Source organism: Artemia franciscana, chromosome 14 (assembly GCF_032884065.1).
Source record: "Artemia franciscana chromosome 14, ASM3288406v1, whole genome shotgun sequence".
NCBI classification, from domain to species: Eukaryota; Metazoa; Arthropoda; class Branchiopoda; order Anostraca; family Artemiidae; genus Artemia; species Artemia franciscana.
In genome coordinates, this window is record NC_088876.1 from 40,381,026 (window position 1) to 40,400,465 (window position 19,440).

At 34.2% G+C, this 19,440-nt stretch overlaps 1 protein-coding gene across 2 annotated transcripts in view; it reads right to left on the reverse strand.

Moving 5' to 3' along the window:
• Nucleotides 1-665: 665 nt before the first annotated feature.
• LOC136035711 (F-box/LRR-repeat protein fbxl-1-like) overlaps nt 666-19,440 on the reverse strand; it is a 100,788-nt gene continuing 82,013 nt past the window's right edge. Inside the window, exons 3-4 of one of the 2 annotated variants that reach the window (XM_065717662.1) lie at nt 9,960-10,115; nt 666-1,029 (exon numbers count right to left, since the gene is read on the reverse strand). In XM_065717662.1, the coding sequence (XP_065573734.1) occupies nt 889-1,029; nt 9,960-10,115 (297 nt within the window). In that variant the 3' untranslated portion in view covers nt 666-888. The remainder of the gene's footprint in view (nt 1,030-9,959; nt 10,116-19,440) is intronic. The other variant, XM_065717659.1, reaches the window with a different exon arrangement.

A 19,440-nucleotide genomic window follows, 5' to 3' on the forward strand; every position in this document is an offset into this window, starting at 1 on the left:
GGCTTTTTATTTTATATTCGAGTCAGGAGGGGTGCTGCAATAAATGTTTTTCAGGCACCACAAGCCAAAGGAAAAGATTTGTCTGCAAAGCTGCTATTAAATAAATTTTTTTCAGATTGCACGAAATGGGTTTCGATTTTGCTTTCAACACCAAAAAGCTTCCTGCATAATACAATATCTTATTAACCGAGAAAGTTTTCTTTTTCTTTTTCAGGGTAAGTTGTGGTGTGAAACTATACCAAAATATACTATGTCTATCCGGATTTTCTATTGGGCGTATATTATTAAAACTTAAAGATTTTGTCAGTCATAAATATAGCAGATAATAATTCAGATTCTTATAGGAGAAACCGAAAAGATAAAATATTTAAGGCATCTAATCTTAAGGCATCTAAATTCTATTTTAATTTTCAGGAAATTGGAGCAAGTTTTGATAATTCCAGTAATTTACTCGTATTTAGAACTTAATTTTTAATGATTTAAACAAAAAAGGACAACATACATTAACTTAGAAGATAGTTATATAAAACGATCAGCCACAACTTATTGTTGAATAAAAATCAAATAAGACAGTCTGAGTTTGAAAGACCGTTAAACTAAAAACTACCTTCACTGCTAAAGTTACAATGAATATAGTAAAAATAATACAGGTTATTGATTAGTAGTAGTAGAACAACTTTTATTATCAAAACAATTAAATATCATACTGACACTAGAGCAAAAGCATAGCTTGCGGGGCTGTGCTATTGGACAACAAAAAGTCACGAGAAAAAATATTGAAGTAATCTTCATCGTCAGAGTAATAATATTGCAGTAATCTTAGGAATCGTAAACCGAGGAATTACCATAGGAATCGTAAGAATCATCACTTTAATAATCGAATGAAAGTTACTGAATGAATTTCAGTAGCGGCAGAGTATCCAATAAATTGGACTTATCTGACATATAAGTATCGGCACTTAAGTACCGAAGCTTTGGACAATGTGTCTTCACAGTTTCGAACGTTTTGCTAGTCACTCCACGACAACCCTGGAAAGAAGGAGAGAAAATAAAGCTCATGATTTAAAAAAAGAGACAAAAATTCTAGGGCAAGTAAACAAAATCTATATTAATTTTAAATGCTTCTCAATGCTTTCACCGAAAAAAACATTATTTCTTTAGGCGTTCATATTCATTTTCATCGTTTTTGTATCTCTTTTTTTTCGTGGAAAATGTAAAAAATTTAATTCTAAAATAATATGTAAAAAAATTAACAACAGGAATATCAAGTATTCATTATTAATTTTATAGCATATGTACTCTTTTTATTTGACAATTAATGTTCAAAACTTTGTTTTTCCATTTTACAATGCTTTTGAAGACGAGTCAATTGTTAATTGACAATACCCATTAGTAATTCAATATTGGCAAAAATTATAGCTGCGCAATTGCACTGCCTAAGTAAAGAACAATGTATTCTTTTCTTCTGACCAAGGCACAGCGTAGAAAAGGGATGAGCCTCCTCTAAAGCCTCAGTCAAAGTGATGTGAGGGCAATTAGCCTCCCCTCATGACCACAATTTCCCTAAACATATCGAAAAAAAAATAAGATCGCCATTTTGTTCAACATGGTTGAAAGGTTTTTGGGCTTTTGGGAATGAAGTCTTTGGGTATGACAACTTTCTCTAACCCCAAAGCCATCAGAGGTAGGGGCTATAAATTATACTAGTTGCCCAATGTTAACGTATAAGGTTTTTATGGAAGAGATGAGGGAACTAGCTCTATTGGAAATAAGAAGTTCCAAAGCCCTAAATAAGAGTTAAAAGTGATCGGTGGCTACCTAGTGCCCCCAGGTCCTCTTTTCTTAAACGCATCAAATACAAATTTTGACATAGTCATTACATTCAAAATAGTGCAAAGATCAAATAACAAGGTCTTCGTGGTTGATAGAAAACCCCAGAGCATGGGGGAAAGGGTTGTAGGTCATGTCCCAGGAAGATTATGGAAGATAAGATTATGTCCCAGGAAGATAAGTCATGTCAGGAGTAGATTTTCTCGAATATCTTTGCATTGCTCACAATCCTTGCGACGCTTCCAGTTTCAACATGCGAGGCAGACAGAATTTTTACTCAAGGTCAACAAAACGTATTCTGCACTCATATGCACAACGTCATAGGAAAAGTTAGAGGTGCTGTTGTTTATGCAATTATACAGGAACGAACTGCCGAAAACAGAAGGTGTAATAAATTCGTTTGCCATCAGAAAACCTCGGAGACTGAATCTGATACTCTAGTATGGCCTTTTAATTCTTTTTGTTCAATTGTTCGCACCTCATTGAATTAAAATCAAGTATTTGTTGGCATAAAACCATGGCCAATTGTAGAAAAAGCCAAGACAGATAGTCCAATTGAGTGAATGGTGAACTTGGCATTAACCCATTTATTAGGATTGTATAATAATGATATTAGTTTATTTGTTAATAGATATGTCTACCTATTATCCGTCCATGTGTCATTCCTAGGGCAGAAGAACTATGGTAGATAGTGATAGAACTAAGATACTCATAGAATCTATAGTTTTCCAAGTTTTTGGTTAAATGGCACGGATAAACGGCGCAAATAAGTAAAGTATAACTCTCTTATTAAACCCATACTTGTTTGTTGGCTTTTAGAAAGATCCGTCATTCCGTCTTGGTACGCACCATGATCTCATCCGGTTTTTTAATTGAGTGATTTTCCGTTCGTTGTTTGTTGTATTTTCTTATTTGTTTCTCTTTCATACTCCACTCTGTAAAACTTGTATAGTGGGTTACAATAAATTGTGTGGGTTACAAATAATTGTAAAAGAATTTGTCTGTCCAAAGAGACAAAAGTCATTCAAGTGACTTTCAGGGAATATCGAGGAAAATTTTGGCAACATTAATACACGCTATGCGCATGTGGGTTGTCAGAAGGGCGTAACTCAAGAATGCCTAAGTATACTTATTTGGAACTTACAGGAGATAATAAGCACGATGATCAATTGACCAAAAAGGCAACGTTTACACGCTATTACAACTACCACTACTACTGGTAAATTTACTGCTACTACTACTACTGCTGCTCACTGAAACTACTGCTTCTAAAAAAAGAACTACAAAGGCTGTAGATATCGAAATAAAAATTCCAGGGAATGTTGAGGGGAAAGTTGAATTGAATCAAAACATACTATTTGGATAACGATTGCTGATATGGACGTATCAGCAGTATTTTTGGAACATCCTACTGTATCAAGGGGAAATTTTGGGGCATCATGAGTGGGATATTCAACTGACCAAAAGGCAACGTGCACCTACTACTACTGCCCTTGCAGTTACTCTTACTACTAATAAACACTATTACAAATTGACGAAGATCGTCCTTTTCGGTGAATCGTCTTGGGCTAAACGGAAAGCAGGTCATCCAGAGTTTTGGTAGGAGGCTGTCGTAAAGAAAGATTTAAGAGAAATAGGAAATCCCTGTGAGCGTGTAAAGAGGGAGGCTTTGCGTAGATTAGGGAGAAAGAGGAGCGTGCGTAGCTGTATTGGCCTTAGGCGGACTGATGCTGTGATGAGTTCTTATTAGTAGTAGTAGTACTGCCACAGCCGTTCCTACTATTACCACTCCTACTATGATACTGTATAATTAAGACTATGAGAAAATGCTAGGAGACAATTTAAGGCAGAAAATGAAGGGCAAAGTTTTAACTAAATCAAAACATGCTTTGAGGATACATATTGAATCTTTTTGGAACGGCTTACCGTATCCATAGGAAACTTCTGAGGCATCATGGGTGGGATGTTCAACTGACCAAAATGCAACGTGTATCTGCTACTACTGCTGCAACTACTGTTCCTACTACTACCATTACTGCCATGACACTAGTATAATTAAGGCTATCCATATTTAAGGGGAAAATTTGACAGAATATTGAGGTGGAATTTGAACAAAATCAAAACACACTATGTACATGCATGTTTTTAAAAAATCGTATCTCATGGAAAGATTTGAGTCTTAACTTTGAGATGACACTATAGAGATTACTTTTAGGGTAAAATCAATTAACAAAAAGGTAACATGTGCATGCTCACTACTAACACTGCTACTTTCGCTGATACTACTGCAAATACTACTAGTAAACTACTCAAGCTAATGCTTCCATTGCAACAACTTATAAGCCATTGAGTATTCAAGTCAAAAATATGTTAAATGGAGTCCACACGGCACATCAGCAATATTTTTGGAAGGGCTTACTGTATCAAAGTGAAAATTTCGGGGCATCATGAAGAGCGTATTCAACTGACCGAAAGGCAACAGATTCATGCTACCACTCCAGTTGATACTACTGCTACTACTGTAATTACAACTAATAATAATACAATACTACTGCTACTACTTTTCCTACAGCCACAATAACTACTGTGTTACTAGTACTACTAAGCCTAAGTCTATGGAGGTGAAAATTTTAGAGAATATTAAGAGCAAATTTGAACTAAATTAAAATGCATTATGTGCATTGAGATTGCAAAAGATTATATCTTACGAATCGATTTCTGTATTAAGTTGAAACTCTCAAACTCTCACACTACTAGCAATACTACTACCACTCCTATATTTAGTAGTTCTGATACTATTATTAATCGAACTACTACTTCTATTGCAACTAAGAGCATTCATTGGAAAATATTGACAAGAATACATATCAGCAACGTCATAGCAATGGCTAATTGTATTAAGCAGAAACTTCCAGTACTTCATGAAGGGTATTTTCAACTGACTAAAAGGCAATATGTTAATACTACTGCTGCTACGAGCACAACTTCTACTACTGTTAATACCAATACAATTACTACTGGCACTAATACTACTGCTGTGGCGATTGTAAAAACTATTCCTAAGGGTATGAAGGGGAAATTTTCAGGGGAAGATGAATTGGATCAGAACACACCGTCTATATACAGGTTGTCAAATGGACATATAAGCAATATCTTAGGAACAGTTTTGATGTAAGTTGAAACCAAGAGGGTATTTTGTGCGGGATTCCTACTTCACCAAAAGATAATATTTGAATCGTAATGCTACTGCTTTTGTTTACACTGCTTCTATTACTACTACTGCTACTATTACTGCTACTACTATTACTACTAGATCCCTATGCCTTCTGAAAACATGACTATAATTTGCAATTTACTGAAAACATACCAATGATTGTGCATTGTCAGTTTTTATATACATATGCTGATATTTATCCCTGAAAGTCTTATTCCTTAAGTCTCAGCTTCCCTATTCACTTCCCTCAGAAAAACTTATTCGCTTAAATTAATAGTTGTATAACAATCAAAATCAAGTCGCAGGAAACCACAGCTTTAAGGAATGAACAGCCCTAAGAAGGAACCAGGAGATAAAGCTGTTCTCATCGTAATGTTTTTGACATTTTACCATTATATGCTAAATTTAACTCCAAACCCGGGTAGGTTGTTTCTCATTGAAGTATAAAGGACTGCAAAATAAAAACATAATTTGCTCCCTAGCTCCATCTCAGGACTATTCATATCTAAAACAAGGATGAGGTTTGTTTTGGTTATTAGAAGAATATTAAGGTAAAAACACTATGCAAAGTTTTCCTTGACAATATTGCATTGAACCGTGAAATAAAGCAAAAAGAAGTGGAAACTAATTCAGTAAATTGACTAAACTATTCACTTATAGACATTGAAGCATAACTAGTTTTTTGTTTTAAAACAAAAATGTTGGTGACAAATAATTTGCTTTTTACACGATTGGCTTGAATACTGGATGAATACCCTCAAGGTAATACCCAAAATTCGTATAAATGCTTTAATGACATTAACTATGCATTAAACATGAATTTATATTTTGGAATTTCTGCTACTAATCGAATTTGATAGTCTTACATAATATGACAAGAACTAAATAATAAAAGTAACATTGTCAGAAATAGAGAAAAATAAGTATTTTATTGATAAATAATAAGGTATGAAACGCCAAGTTGAAAAATTTAACAAATCTCTCGATTAATCGCTCGAAGATCTACTTGCAGACAAGTCAATTGTCTCTTAGATTGAAGAACAAACTTGCAATAATTGAAACAATAGACGTACTAATGTATAGCTTACATACTTAGCTATTCAATGATCTAGACAATAAGATAAGTTTATTTTTGCCAGGTTATACAAAAAATAAGAAGAGTAAAGACAAAAAAATTTAAAGAAAAATCAACTTCTAAAAAATAATAGATAATATAAAATTAGCGACGAAGACCACACTGCCTTTCCATAACAAACAAACACAAAGTTTTCCCCTATAACTTTGTGTTTGTTGAAAAGATTTTCCATATTGTTTTTACTTTGCGTTTGTTTGTTAATACAAAATTAATCCAAACAGCGAGGTAAATAATGTTAAATGAGAGAAAATGAAGTAAACGATTTAAGCTTCTCTCAAACGCGTTGCGATCTATCAAATCGACTACATATAAAAAGTAAGGAACGCAATATCATTTCAAATAAAAATATTCATGTAATGTAGCGGGAATCTGATACACACTTGAGTAAACGACAAAACCCCGATCGAACCTTTAACTACTCAGTTTTAGAAAGCAAATCCAAAAGTGATGAAATATACAGTGCGTGAGGCAGAGCTAGAGCACTATGAAGTTTAGCAAGTACATACGTACTATAACTATACTTAAATGCAGCCAATATGGCATACCTGGTACAAAAACCTAATATGGCATGTCAACAGTAAGAATACCTGTATTATGATAATCTGGGCCATAAACAAGGCGGGGTTAATAAATTTAATACCTAAAATAACAGATAAAGAAGACATAGCTTTACCTCGGGCAATATAAGCAGGAAATTCAGTCATAATAGCATTAACATTAAGTCCAAAGAGCTTATAGCAAAGAATCGAAGAACCAAAAAATCAAATCAAAGAGTAAATGAATAAATTAAATCAAAGAATCAAAGTTTGCCTGTAAAGTAGAAGGACTTGAACTGATAAGCAGGACATCATCTGTAGAGCAAATCTAACTAAAATCAAAAATATCACAATAAATTATCCATTAATTGTCCTTGTCACAGTGGTCGTAAGAATGCTAAACATAGTAGGACTTAAAATAAAACCTTTCCTGACTCTTCTAATGAGACGAATAGGCCCAGTGAAAATACTTTTTTAAGTTCAACCCTAACATAACTAGGACTATACCATTATGAAGGCAACGCAACTATATGGTGCGCAACTCCAAAATCAAGGAGTCAAAAACAATTTTTGATTGGACTACGATATCGAATGCTGCTAATCTCTATAAAACGTTAATGTCTAATAGAACGTTTAACAGAACGTTAATAGAACGCTAATGTCTAACAGAACGTTTCCTGAGCCCTCTAATAAGACGAATAGGCCCAGTTAAAATACCTTTTCAAGTTCAACCCTAACATAACTAAGTCTATACCAATATGGAGTCAACGCAACAATATGGTGCGTAAGTCCAAAATCATGCAGAGGCAAAAACAATTTTTGATTGGACTACGAAATCAAATACTGCTAATGTCTTGCTTTTATTCCCGTTCACTGCCCGTTTCAAGAAGTTCCCCAGTCAAAACACTCTCGCCCGAGTCAACCTAAGATCCACTACCAAACCAATGGGTTAGGTTGAATCCTAAATTCTTGGTTCAACCTGCCTATGACCATAGGCTGGCGTCCCTTGTTTACGTCTCATTTCAGGAAATCTAATGGTTCTATGTCTATTTTAAACTCTTGGTCAACCTGCCTGGGACTCTAGGCAGGGGTGACTTGCTAAAAGATAAGAAACAGATATTGGTACAATAAGAGAGGCACACTTACTCCCACCGTTTACCCGTGCCAAATTAACCAAACACTAAGAAAACTATAGGTTCTATCACTATCTTAGCTCTATGACTATCTACCTTGGTTCTACTGTCCTAGCAATGACACATGGACGTATAATAGATAGACAAATCCATTGACAAATGAACTAACATCATATTTATACATCCTAATAAGGGGGGGGGGGGTTAATGCCAGGTTTCCTTCTCACTCAATTGAACTATCTGTCTTGGCTTTTTCTACAATTAGCCATGATTTGATGCCCACAACTATTCCATTTTAATTCAGCTGAGGCACACTGATCTTCCCTAGGTTTATGGTCACTTGACACACTCGGTAAATTCCTTTTTGTCTTTCTAAAAAGCGTAAAAAGCAGACCAGATCTTGCCTCATCACAATCAAACTAAATGGGATACCATAATTTTGAACGTCTTTTAGCTGCCCTTTAGCTGGGATCATGACTTCAACAGTTCAGAAGGGTACTTCTCTTTACTTTAGCTATCGGGAGAGGCATCCTCCATCACTCCGTAGCATGAACAAGTTCAGCAGCATACATATCAAGACCAATACTACCACTTAACTCATGAAGTATAAGCTGAAAAAATAGTTTACTTTCATCTGTATATCCTCCAGACTGCCGTGATAGAGAATCTTATCAACCCTTTACCACCATGTCTAATAGTAATACTGCGGGAGATTTGTCTTAATTTTAGGCAAATAACTAATTTAGATGAGATGCTGACGTGATTGCGGAATGTTTGCTCAGAATCCACTGTAACATTCGAAACAAGATTGAAATTAGAGACAACGTGATCTATATTCCTTTTCAATTTCTATTAGCTAACATATTAGGTTTTTATTCCTAAGTAGTTGTAGTAGTATTTTTCACAAAGTCATGTGCGATTTACTGGCAGTGTTTGTCTATTGCTAAATTAATCGGGAAAGTTAAAACTTTTAGAGCTCCATGATGGTGTTTGTTTTCCGCTCATTTTCTACAGACTTTTTAACACTCGTTCTGCATTTTCAATTTTGGCACCCACTAAGTGCTACGATTGCCTCACTTCACATACAGATCTTTTTCATTAACGATAAAGTTCCTTTTTTCAGTATGTTAATACGTATACAGTTGTTTAATTTCTATGGAACTAACACAAAGAATGCGTTTAGACACTCATAAAACTATTACAGCCAATATTGGAATAATGAATATTATATACTAATAGTAACTTTTTACTTAAATTTGAAAAACTTCTCTGGTGGGGAAAGTATTTTAAAAGTAGGTTCTATTTGTCTATAATTGCTACTACTTTTTTATTATTCAAATAGGGAATATTGATAAAGCTTTTCTACGTTTTTTACTGTAAAACATATGATATCGCGTTTATATTATTTATATTTAGGAATTTCATAATGAATGAAGTTGAAATTTACAGAAAATATTAATGTACAATGAAAAACTAAAATTTTAGTCGAGAATGAAATTTTTTAAATTGGGTAGTGAGTTTAACTGTGAAAAATCTGAGCTTCTTCCTTTAAAATGGAACAATTCGGGTCCCACTTCGTTGGTCCATATGGGGTGATTCTTTCATAAAGCCAGTACAACAACTTCTTTGTCTTGGTCCTTTCATTAGACAATGATTTAAAAAAACCTGTTTGCTTCTTATTTCCCATCTTGAAAGAAAGCATTGTCTGTCTTAAGCCTCAATTGTTCGAAATAAAATAAAGAAAAGTTTCAACAAATAATCCTTTCTAAACTGTATAACAGTTGCATAAAGTCAGTTTCATCTGTGGCAAACCCTTCTTATACAGTGATGTTTAAAGTGTTATGCATGTAACAGTTGTTCAGAGTTTAATATGTGATCTTCATCAACGGTTTGACAAATACTATGATGTCTTTTTTGTTATTCCCCTTTTCAAGTCTTTTTCTCTATTTGGTACTCTGCCTGTGTTCTCTTTAACTAAATAAAGGTTATAAAAAGTAAATAAACAGAATATTTAAATAAGTAAAGGCTATCTATAAAATAATGCAGCAATGTTGAATATACAATCTATTGAAAAAAATCCTGAAAAATGAGAACAACCAACTAAAAAGTACCTTTAAGTTGAGGACGCGTAGTCTTTTTAATTCCGGAAGGAGTTTAGACAAACCCCAGTCAGTAACTTTGTAGCAGCCACTCAAATTCAATTCTTCTATAGATCGCTTGAATGATTCTGGTTGAGCTGCAAGGTTCACAAGGCCACAGTCGGTAATCTAGAATTAGAAGAAAATTCGAAAAATTCAAACATCATCAATGAATTTACATCTAAAACCGGTCCAAATTAAATTGCAGAAAAATGAAAAGTACATGTGAGAATAGATTAAAAAAAGTTAATTGTTCTTTACACAGTAAAATTTAGGGTATTTATTCACTATGTACTTTAAACAAAACACATTTACTATGTACATAACTAATACAATTTCAACATAACTCATATACCCATATAATTTGAACGAAACTGCATCCATATTTCTATTTCAAAGGTTTGGAATTTATTTTATACCTGAGAGCAAAAGACCAACAGAAAACAATAAACAGTTCAAAAGATGATATTTTATCATCATTTATCATTATAAAATCTGACAAATAAATTCTATACATTGAAGTATATAGTGATCAAGTTCTTTTTTTTATGCCTTTTGCAATTTTTTGCTATTTGTCAGAACAGCATATCTTGCAAAAGTTTTTGACACAATGGAAGTGAAAGGAGAATTATTTTGTGAAGAAGGATTAAAGATATTACTTAAAGAATAAAAATAATAAAACCTCATGCAAAGTTAATCTGGTAAATGAGTCTTTTGAATATGGTAGTTGCGAAGCTACATATAAATTACTGAACATAGTAAAAGTATTTTTTGAAAACAGGAAGGTACATAGCAATTTTAGAAAACTTCAACTAAACCCCTGTATAGGAAAGATGAATCGCAAGGTAAAGATCTATCGAAAGTAAATTGCTTAAAAAAATGATACTATTGGGACTGAAAATCACGTGATAATGCTTTAAGAGAAAAACAGCGTCGCTTTAGGAAGAGGATAGGATAGGTCAGCCAAATGTCCGTATTATATTAATGACTGAGAACTGTCTGTGTTATGAAACCTCTTTAGTCCTCAGTTTTTTTTATAATATTAGCAAACGTTTGATTCAGCCAGCAAAAGATCTTTAAAGAAGGTTCTATCCCTGTATGGTGTACCAAATATAAACATTAAAGTGATAAGTGTAAAACTGACAAGTGATATGTCCAAAAATAAAATTGCAAAGGCTAATGTAGGGCACTGGGTTAGTGGCTAGTTTTGAATTGAACTGGAGCTGAGCAGCGATGCGTTCTATCCCCATTTATATTGATAATTTTGATGGACTTTATCCTAAAGAATAGAGCAAAAGCTGTAGAGAAGTAGGGAACTAAATGGAAAAGATGAACTCTCCTAGACTTACATTATGCTAAGGATTTGAGTGGTCTAGATAAATGTTAAGCAAAACAATGAATTACTGGAGGTTTTGAGAGTATATGTAATCAATATGTATGCATTATGTATCTACGCAAAGAGAGAGAATTACAAACCTGATCGCAGTATCTTAAAAAAGGTTTCTTTAAAGAACAGGACTTAAATGCTGACTCCAAAGATGCGTCAGTCACATGGTTGTAACTAAGGTCTAACTCAGTCAGCTCTGCAAAGAGAAAAGAAAATTTAAAAAAAAAAGACAAAAAAAAAACAGCAACAAAGAGAGTCATACATAAACAACTAAAGGTATAAAAGATTCTGTAAATTATTTTTTTTTAATCAGAAAAATTGCCTAAAAACATGTAGAGTAAATTTTAATTTGAAAAAAAAGGTTCCAACGATGTTCCAGCATTTTAGATAAGAAAAAAGAGGGGCTGTACTGCTTCAACACAATATGCCACCCTCAAAATTTTGATATTTTTACAGTTAACCCAACAATTTCTTATTTTCTTCGACAAATATTTTCTTCCGATTTCTTTCCTCACTTTTTTGCTAGTTTGAATTGTGTCCTGGTTATTTAAGAACAACTTCTGAAAGACAAGGGTCCCTCAATTAGTGCAATGAGAAGCTTCTATAAAAAAGCGAAAAATTTCAGCATGAAAAGCGATGTGTTGAAGAGGGGGCAACCCCCCTAAAATACGTACAAATTTCTGTTTATTTTCAGTTTCGATATATTCCCTTTTAGTAGAAAGCTTTTTTTTGGCACAAAAATAAACAAAGTAAAAATTACACTTATTCACACAGAAAAAGCATATTATGGTTTTTCTGTAGATTTCGTACAAAAACAAGTTAACTTGTGGCCAACCGATTGGGCGAAAAATGCTAAACCCTGATTACGCGCAAAAAGTATGTATGTCCCAGCGAAAAAGAATCAAGCTAATTCTCAAATAAAAAGCCAGTCACTGCAAAAATGACTTGAAAAAAAAAATCCAAGGAGTGGCACCTAAAAAAAAAAAACAGTTGAAAAAACAAGAACTGTCTTGACTTTGTATAAAAAGCACAGCCAGTCAGCTGTAATGGACTAAAAAGAAAACATTCGGTAAGAATCCAAGCTATTACTCGAGGTAAAAACAACTTATATCCAATGTGAAGAGTTTCAATTAAGCAGTGATCACCATAGGCCTCACAATAAAAAAAATAAATAGTAAAGCTTCAATTCTGATTCGGGCCAAAAAGGGGCTAAGTTTAAGCTATAGACAGATTTGATGCCTTACGATTCACCCGGTAACTCAGGGAAAAGTTAGGAAAGCTTGGAAGTATAGGCATAAATGTGCACCCTCTAATGCTTCTGATAGACTCACATCACCAACGCCAAGATCCTCCATCCCTCCTCCATGATGGCTAATATGTAGCTATACACAAATGCTCATGATTTTATCAAACCTCAAATGAATAAAACGTAGTAAATGAAGCATTCCAGTGAATTTTTATTTTAATTTCATTAATTCTTATGGTTTCTCTTTAGCAATGAATGCGTCATCAAGAGGTATTCATGTCTTGGAAACTAAAAAGCTAAATATTTAGTTGTTAAATATTTTTAAATTGACTAAGTAGCTAATAATTTCATCGAAAAAAAACTTATCACTCAATTCCACCTTTGAACATTAAAAACTGTTATCAAACGATCTTTTCTCTTATATAACCTTAAGTCCTTTAGAAATTGACACTTGTAATAAAAAGTAGAGAAGAATAAACTTCTTCAATAGTAATATTAGTATAAGATGTTGAAGTATGGACAAGATATTTGATTTACTGGATTTAGTTCTGTTTAATACATTATAATATTTACTGTTTTTTTTTTACAAACAAATTATAGGGGTTCCTATGGATGGTAATGCCAGTCCATTTACAACTGACTTGTTTTTAATCCAAATAGAACATGTTTGGATGAGATATTTTAAAGATTATTTGGATTTAAACTATGTTGAGTATATCAGGATATGAAAGAACTATTTACCCAATCGAATCGATTTTGGAACCCAGTCACTAGATATGTCAAGAAGAGTACTTTTCAGATTAGAATATTAAAATTTCTGATGAATTTATTTTTAAAATATATAATAGTGTGGACGAGTTCGATTTTGAAACGATTAATTTACCGTTCCCAGGAATTGATATACATTAAAAAACTTCACTCTCGGCCATATTACTCACAATTACTTAGGTGTACAAGAACATACAGTAATTAAACTGGTTCTTAAGAAAATGTCAAATTTTAAGGCTATGAACTAGATTCGAGAGGTTAGTCCATGAGCAAAATAGCTCAACAGTTTTTAAAAATTAGTTTTTAATATGATAAAATTTTATATTAATAAACAACAAGTTACCAGTACGGGTAACTTTTTTCTAATTTCTCTGTTTTTCTGCCCTGGCATTAGTTTGCTCCTAACAGAGATTCATCAAATCTTCTTTTGCATGTATTTTTGATGATTTTAAGCATGCATATATTTCACAATGTTCTTTTGGTAAGCGCACCACTTTGGGTCAAGAATTTTAAACTCAAAACCCCATAAAGGCAAGGATTTATTTCTCTTATGAATCCTGTTTTATGGTAATTACTTGAAAATAACTCATTAGATTTGCCATGCTTTCACTTTTAAGTTTACGACGGCTTATTAGAAATTCTTTTTATGGTAACTCACTAAAATATTGGTCGTTTATCAGGGGATCATGTCAACCACAGAGGCATAGTTATTAGGTTTTTAACCAAAAAAAACTTTAGAGATACCAAAGAAATTTTTTTCAGACAGCGGAATTCAATTCAGTGGATATTTCAGCCCTATGTCCAAAGGCCGTCTTCAGCAAAACACCAGAAAAAAATATACATATCTAAAAATATAAAAATAAGTTGTTTGTGTGGCGACTGATGTAATGTTTGTGTGTCGACTGACGTCATGTTTGTCGACTGACGTCATTATAAGGATTGAGCATTATGCCGTCATGAAGTTGTTTGTCGACTGACGTCATGTTTGTTATGACGTCAAAGGTTTTGTATATGACGTCATTATACGTATATAAGAAGGCCTTTAAAAGAGAAATTTTTAATATAGATCTTAAAATGACAGAAGAACCTACATTGGCAGATGAAACAGCCGAGGAAGCTTCTCAAAGAGCTAATGCCAAAAGGCTTGCGGCTAATAGAGAAAGTAAGAAAAGAAAGCGCGCCGAAGAGTCACAACAACAGTGTGAAAACAGGCTTGCGGCTAATAGAGAAAGTATGAAAAGAAAGCGTGCCGAGGAAACACAACATAAAAGAGAAATTTTTAATATAAATTTTAAAATGATAGAATAACCTGCAATGGTAGAAGAAACAGCCGAGGAAGCTGCTCAAAGAGCTAATGCCGAAAGGCTGGCGGCTAATAGAGAAAGTAAGAAAAGAAAGCGTGCCGAGGAATCACAGCAACAGCGTGAAAACTGGTTTGCGGCTAATAGAGAAAGCATGAAAAGAAAGCATGCCGAGGAATCCCATCAACAGCGTAAAAACAGGCTTGAGTCTCAAAGAGAAATCACCAAAACAAAGCGTGCCGAGGAATCACAAGAGCAACCTGAAACAACCTGGACAGCGAGAGTCAAAACGTATCAAAACTGAAAATAATAGCGATGATGATTGGGTTTGGGATTTTGATTTGGATAAGGTCATCAATGCCTACCATATTTTAGTAAAAAAAAAAAACAAAGGTTCGGCGATATGTATTTCATAGTGAAGAAAGACAAGTCAAGGTAAAACAAACCAAACAACTTGAAAGTGATACCGATGATTAAAAAAACGACGTTGAAAGGACTATCGTTTCCCAGTTGCAACATATTTCCACATAAATAAAAATTTAGTGCTTCTGTTCAAAACAGCAACCGAATTTATGCCTACTGATACGCAACTATCAACAAAGAGGCAATCGTTATGGTCGGTGATTTGTATATGACGTCAAAGGCTTTGTGTATAACGTCATTATAAGTATATAAGAAGGCGTTTCAAAAAGAAATTTTTATTAAACTCATCGATGCTACGATGCCCTAGCCCAAGGGCAATCATTACAAAAATGCGGTATAGATCTGAATACGGATTGTTTTCCCATGGACAATTATATGTTGCATGTTCAAGTGTCGGTAAACCTGACAATCTATTTATATGCACAGACAATGGGACAGCGAAGGATATTGTATATTCGCAAGTTTTACGTAGTTAAAGACATATATATATATATATATATATATATATCTATCTATTTTCACAGGTGGGACATAACTACAATGGCGCGTAACTAATATGGCGCGTAACGACTTACGCACGCGGGGGGCTTGGGGGGCGCGCGAAGCTCCCCAAGCAACTAGGTGTTGGTGTGGCGCTTCGCGCCACACCAACAGCTAGTAAATAAATAAGAACTACATCAAAATGTGATGTAAATTACTGGCTATTCCTTCCATACAAAATAGCCCTAGAAAAAAATAGCATATTGACCCCTCTTATCATAGTCTTACCCCTCTTTTCATAAGCGGGACTATTGCAATACATACGATGCTTAGATTTTCTTTTCTGGCATTTGAATCCCTAGATTTTAAGATTTGGGTTTTAAGCCCATCTTCTTTGGGGTCCTAAATTAAATCAATACTGGTAGCTAATTATGGTTTTACTTTGAATAAGTCGAATGTTCTAAACATCAAGTTGTTTTTAAACTTTATTTCATGCTGTTTGCAAAGAAAAACTTGTTTTTGTGGACCTCTTTCACGTCTGTTTCCGCAGAAACACTCTTTTTTCAATTTATTCCAGAGCCTCCTTGACTCGGAAACATAAGGTATTAAGTTTTAAAACAATTTAAAAAGGAACTTCGGCCCGGTTCTTTCCCAGGAAATAAATAAAAAAATTTGCCTGATGTTCAAAGGACTAGTTTGTGCAAAGGTGGCTTGGTTCTATGTTTCACACTTATTACAGATAAAACTTTGTTTTTAACTATTATGGGCCTTCATAAAGTTATTCCTGGCTTAATAAAGTATGATCTACTTGTGGGCTAAAGAACAATCCTTGAAAGTTTCAAGCCAATAAAATTTAAACGTAGCGGTCTTCTTCGATTAAATCATTTGTCTTTTAACATTGGAAAATTGTAGAATTTATGGTCCCTGCTCGTGAGGCTGTGCGAGTCACGTCATCCTTGGAGGCCCATACATTCGATCTATTAACTATTCTGAGAAAAACAAGCATTGGTAAATGTTGGCCTAATGCAATGGATAGCAAAGGGGTAAAGAGGGAAGGAAACTCAGGGAAGGAAACTTATTTGGGAGTAAAATCATATTAGTCATTTTTTTCTACATTTGAACTCAATAAATGTTACCCTAACAGCCTTGCATATTTAAATATCCGTATTCAGCCACATGCCTCAAGTAATATACATGTTATTTTTCATTTATTATAAAAAGTGCCGAATACCATTAAAAAAGAGGTTCATAACACTTTGATGACTTTGATTAACTAAGCACTGGATCATAACAGCAGAAGATTCAGTCACTTCCACAATCATTGAGACTGCCCTTGACAGGATTTGCTTGCAAATCTAACTGCTCTTATTCAGACTTGGATTCCAATTCAGGTGACTAATTCGTCCTGATAACAAGAGATCGCCTCTGATAACAAGAGATCGCCAAGTCAGGTCGACGGCCTTTAAAATTAGGTTAATTTTATTTCAGCTAATATTTCACCATTTTAAAATTACAATTGCCTGAACTATAATACACTTTATCGTTCTGATAACAAGAATTCTAAGTCAGACCGACGGCCTTTAAAACCAGGTCACACAGCTATACACAAAACAAAATCATATCCCATACCTTTTCTGCCAGCCTTTTCGCGCTTTTGTGCTCTAAAGATTCCAAAGCGTCGTAAAATATGTCGGTGAAATATGTCAGAAACCAGTAAAATACATAAATTACGTAAAATACCAATTTTACGGGGGTCCGTACAATTACGGTAAAATGCGTAAAATACCCAATTTTACCTTGACCAATTTTACGAGTTACAACACTAAATCAAATACAGAAGATTATTACGTGCTAGGGATTTAACATTTACACCCTTTAGGCTCCTAAAAAAAACCTTAGCTGGATATCTTTAGATTTTAGTGAGACAGTGAGTCAAAATAAGAATAATAGTGTGTTCTAACGAAGTGTAACCAATGAGCGATTCAGCTCAATAGTAACCGAAACTGTAAGAACCAGAGTTTCGGTAACAATGCACACATTAAAAGAATAGAATTTTTATGCTTATTCAGACTATATCAAATAAACAAGCTTATTGATACCTATCGAAAGTTGAAAGCCTAAGAAAATTTGCCCAACTTTTGCCAGAGAGGGGAAACACCCTCAAAAGATCAAGTAATCTTCGTGGAAATCCCACCATCACATTCAGCATATCAGAGAACCAAGCTGAAGAGGTTTAAAGCTCCTATAAATAGAAACGTGATTTTGGCATTCTTTTGCCAGAAGCAAGATCTTGGATGCATGTTTATTTATTTATTTTTCCCAAGAGTGATCGTATCGAATCAGTTATCTACTCTTAGAAAATCGGGAGAGGGCTCATTTGGTCAGGAATCTTGGATTTAGGAATCAAGGAATCTTGGACTTCAGGAATCAGTAAATCTTGGATTTACTGGCCTAGAAAAACGATCTATTTAAGTAACGGGTTTGAGGAGAGCCTTGATTTGGAAAAATAACCGTAAGTAATGTCATATCTATGAGCACATTTTAAGAGCATACATAAGTCATATGTGCCTCTGTAGTGGTTGTATCTTTTTTAGTGTCTATGATTCAGGCAAAATAAAACAAGATTCATATGATTGACAAGAAAAAACCATAAGATTAACGTCATATTTATGAGTAGCAAAGGTAGAGACTATGGAAAAAATGTCAATAAAGTGAAATGAAATAACAAAGAATAACAAAGAACTATGAATAACAAAGAACTATACAGTCAGAATACTTGCGTCAGCAAGAATTGCAGCAAGTCAAAAACAAAAGTGAAGAACAATTCGGTTCGACGATAAACGGCAGCAAGAATTAATACAATTCAAAAACAAAAGTGAAGAACAAAGAAATATGCGGTTACAAAACATACAACAACAAGGTAAGGTAAAGGATACGGCATTAGACTTTACAGTCCCTACCGGCGGTGCTGATCTCTGTTTCTTGGCCCTTCAGCCAGGAAGTGCAATGGGGGGTTGGGGGCCAACCATCCTGTGCTTTCGCACACCCTTCCTGTTTACCTTCCCCAGATTTCACCAGGTACCCATTTAGAGCTGGGTCGACTCTGGCTAAGCTTACAGAGTCACGCTACTGACCCCCGTCCCAAGCTGAACAACAACAAGGAGTAGAAAGAATTAAAAATGAAAGTGAAGAACAAAGAAATATGGACCTAAAAAGATATGCCATAGCAAGAACAAAAAAATATGAGATTAGACGATAAGTAGCAGCCAGCATTACAAGCGATAGCGAGAAAGCAAGTATCAGAACGTTTTAAAAGTGAAGTGAAGAACTAAGATTTGTGCTGTTAGAAGACAAGCAACAACGAAAATCAGAGCGAGCCAAAAATAAAAGTGAAGAAAAAATAATACGCTAAAAGAACAACACCGTCACAATCTTCAACGCCAACAAAACGTGGCACAAAACCTAGCACAAACCTATAAAGATGCCATACACTACGCCACTTTTTATTAAAAGTCATTGAGAACCTTCAACCTTATATGTTTTCCCTAAGGAGCCCTCCATTTTCCCAAGGAAAGAGTAGCAAACAAATGTGTTGTGTCTTGAGATTCGTACTTACAACAGGAATCAATATATGCAAGCCTGCAACATGCCAAATGTCGGGGTCCAGCCTCGATATTGGCTACATAACTGATTTTTTTTTTTGTTTTTTTTTTCTTACAATTGGTATATTGACATTTCTGGTCACAAACCGATCCAAAAAGGTCAATACTTTAAGGATAATTTGTATTTTTCAAAGGGTGTTTGTATCAAAACTATCATTATGTTTTCGTATTTTTTTTTTCTCATTGA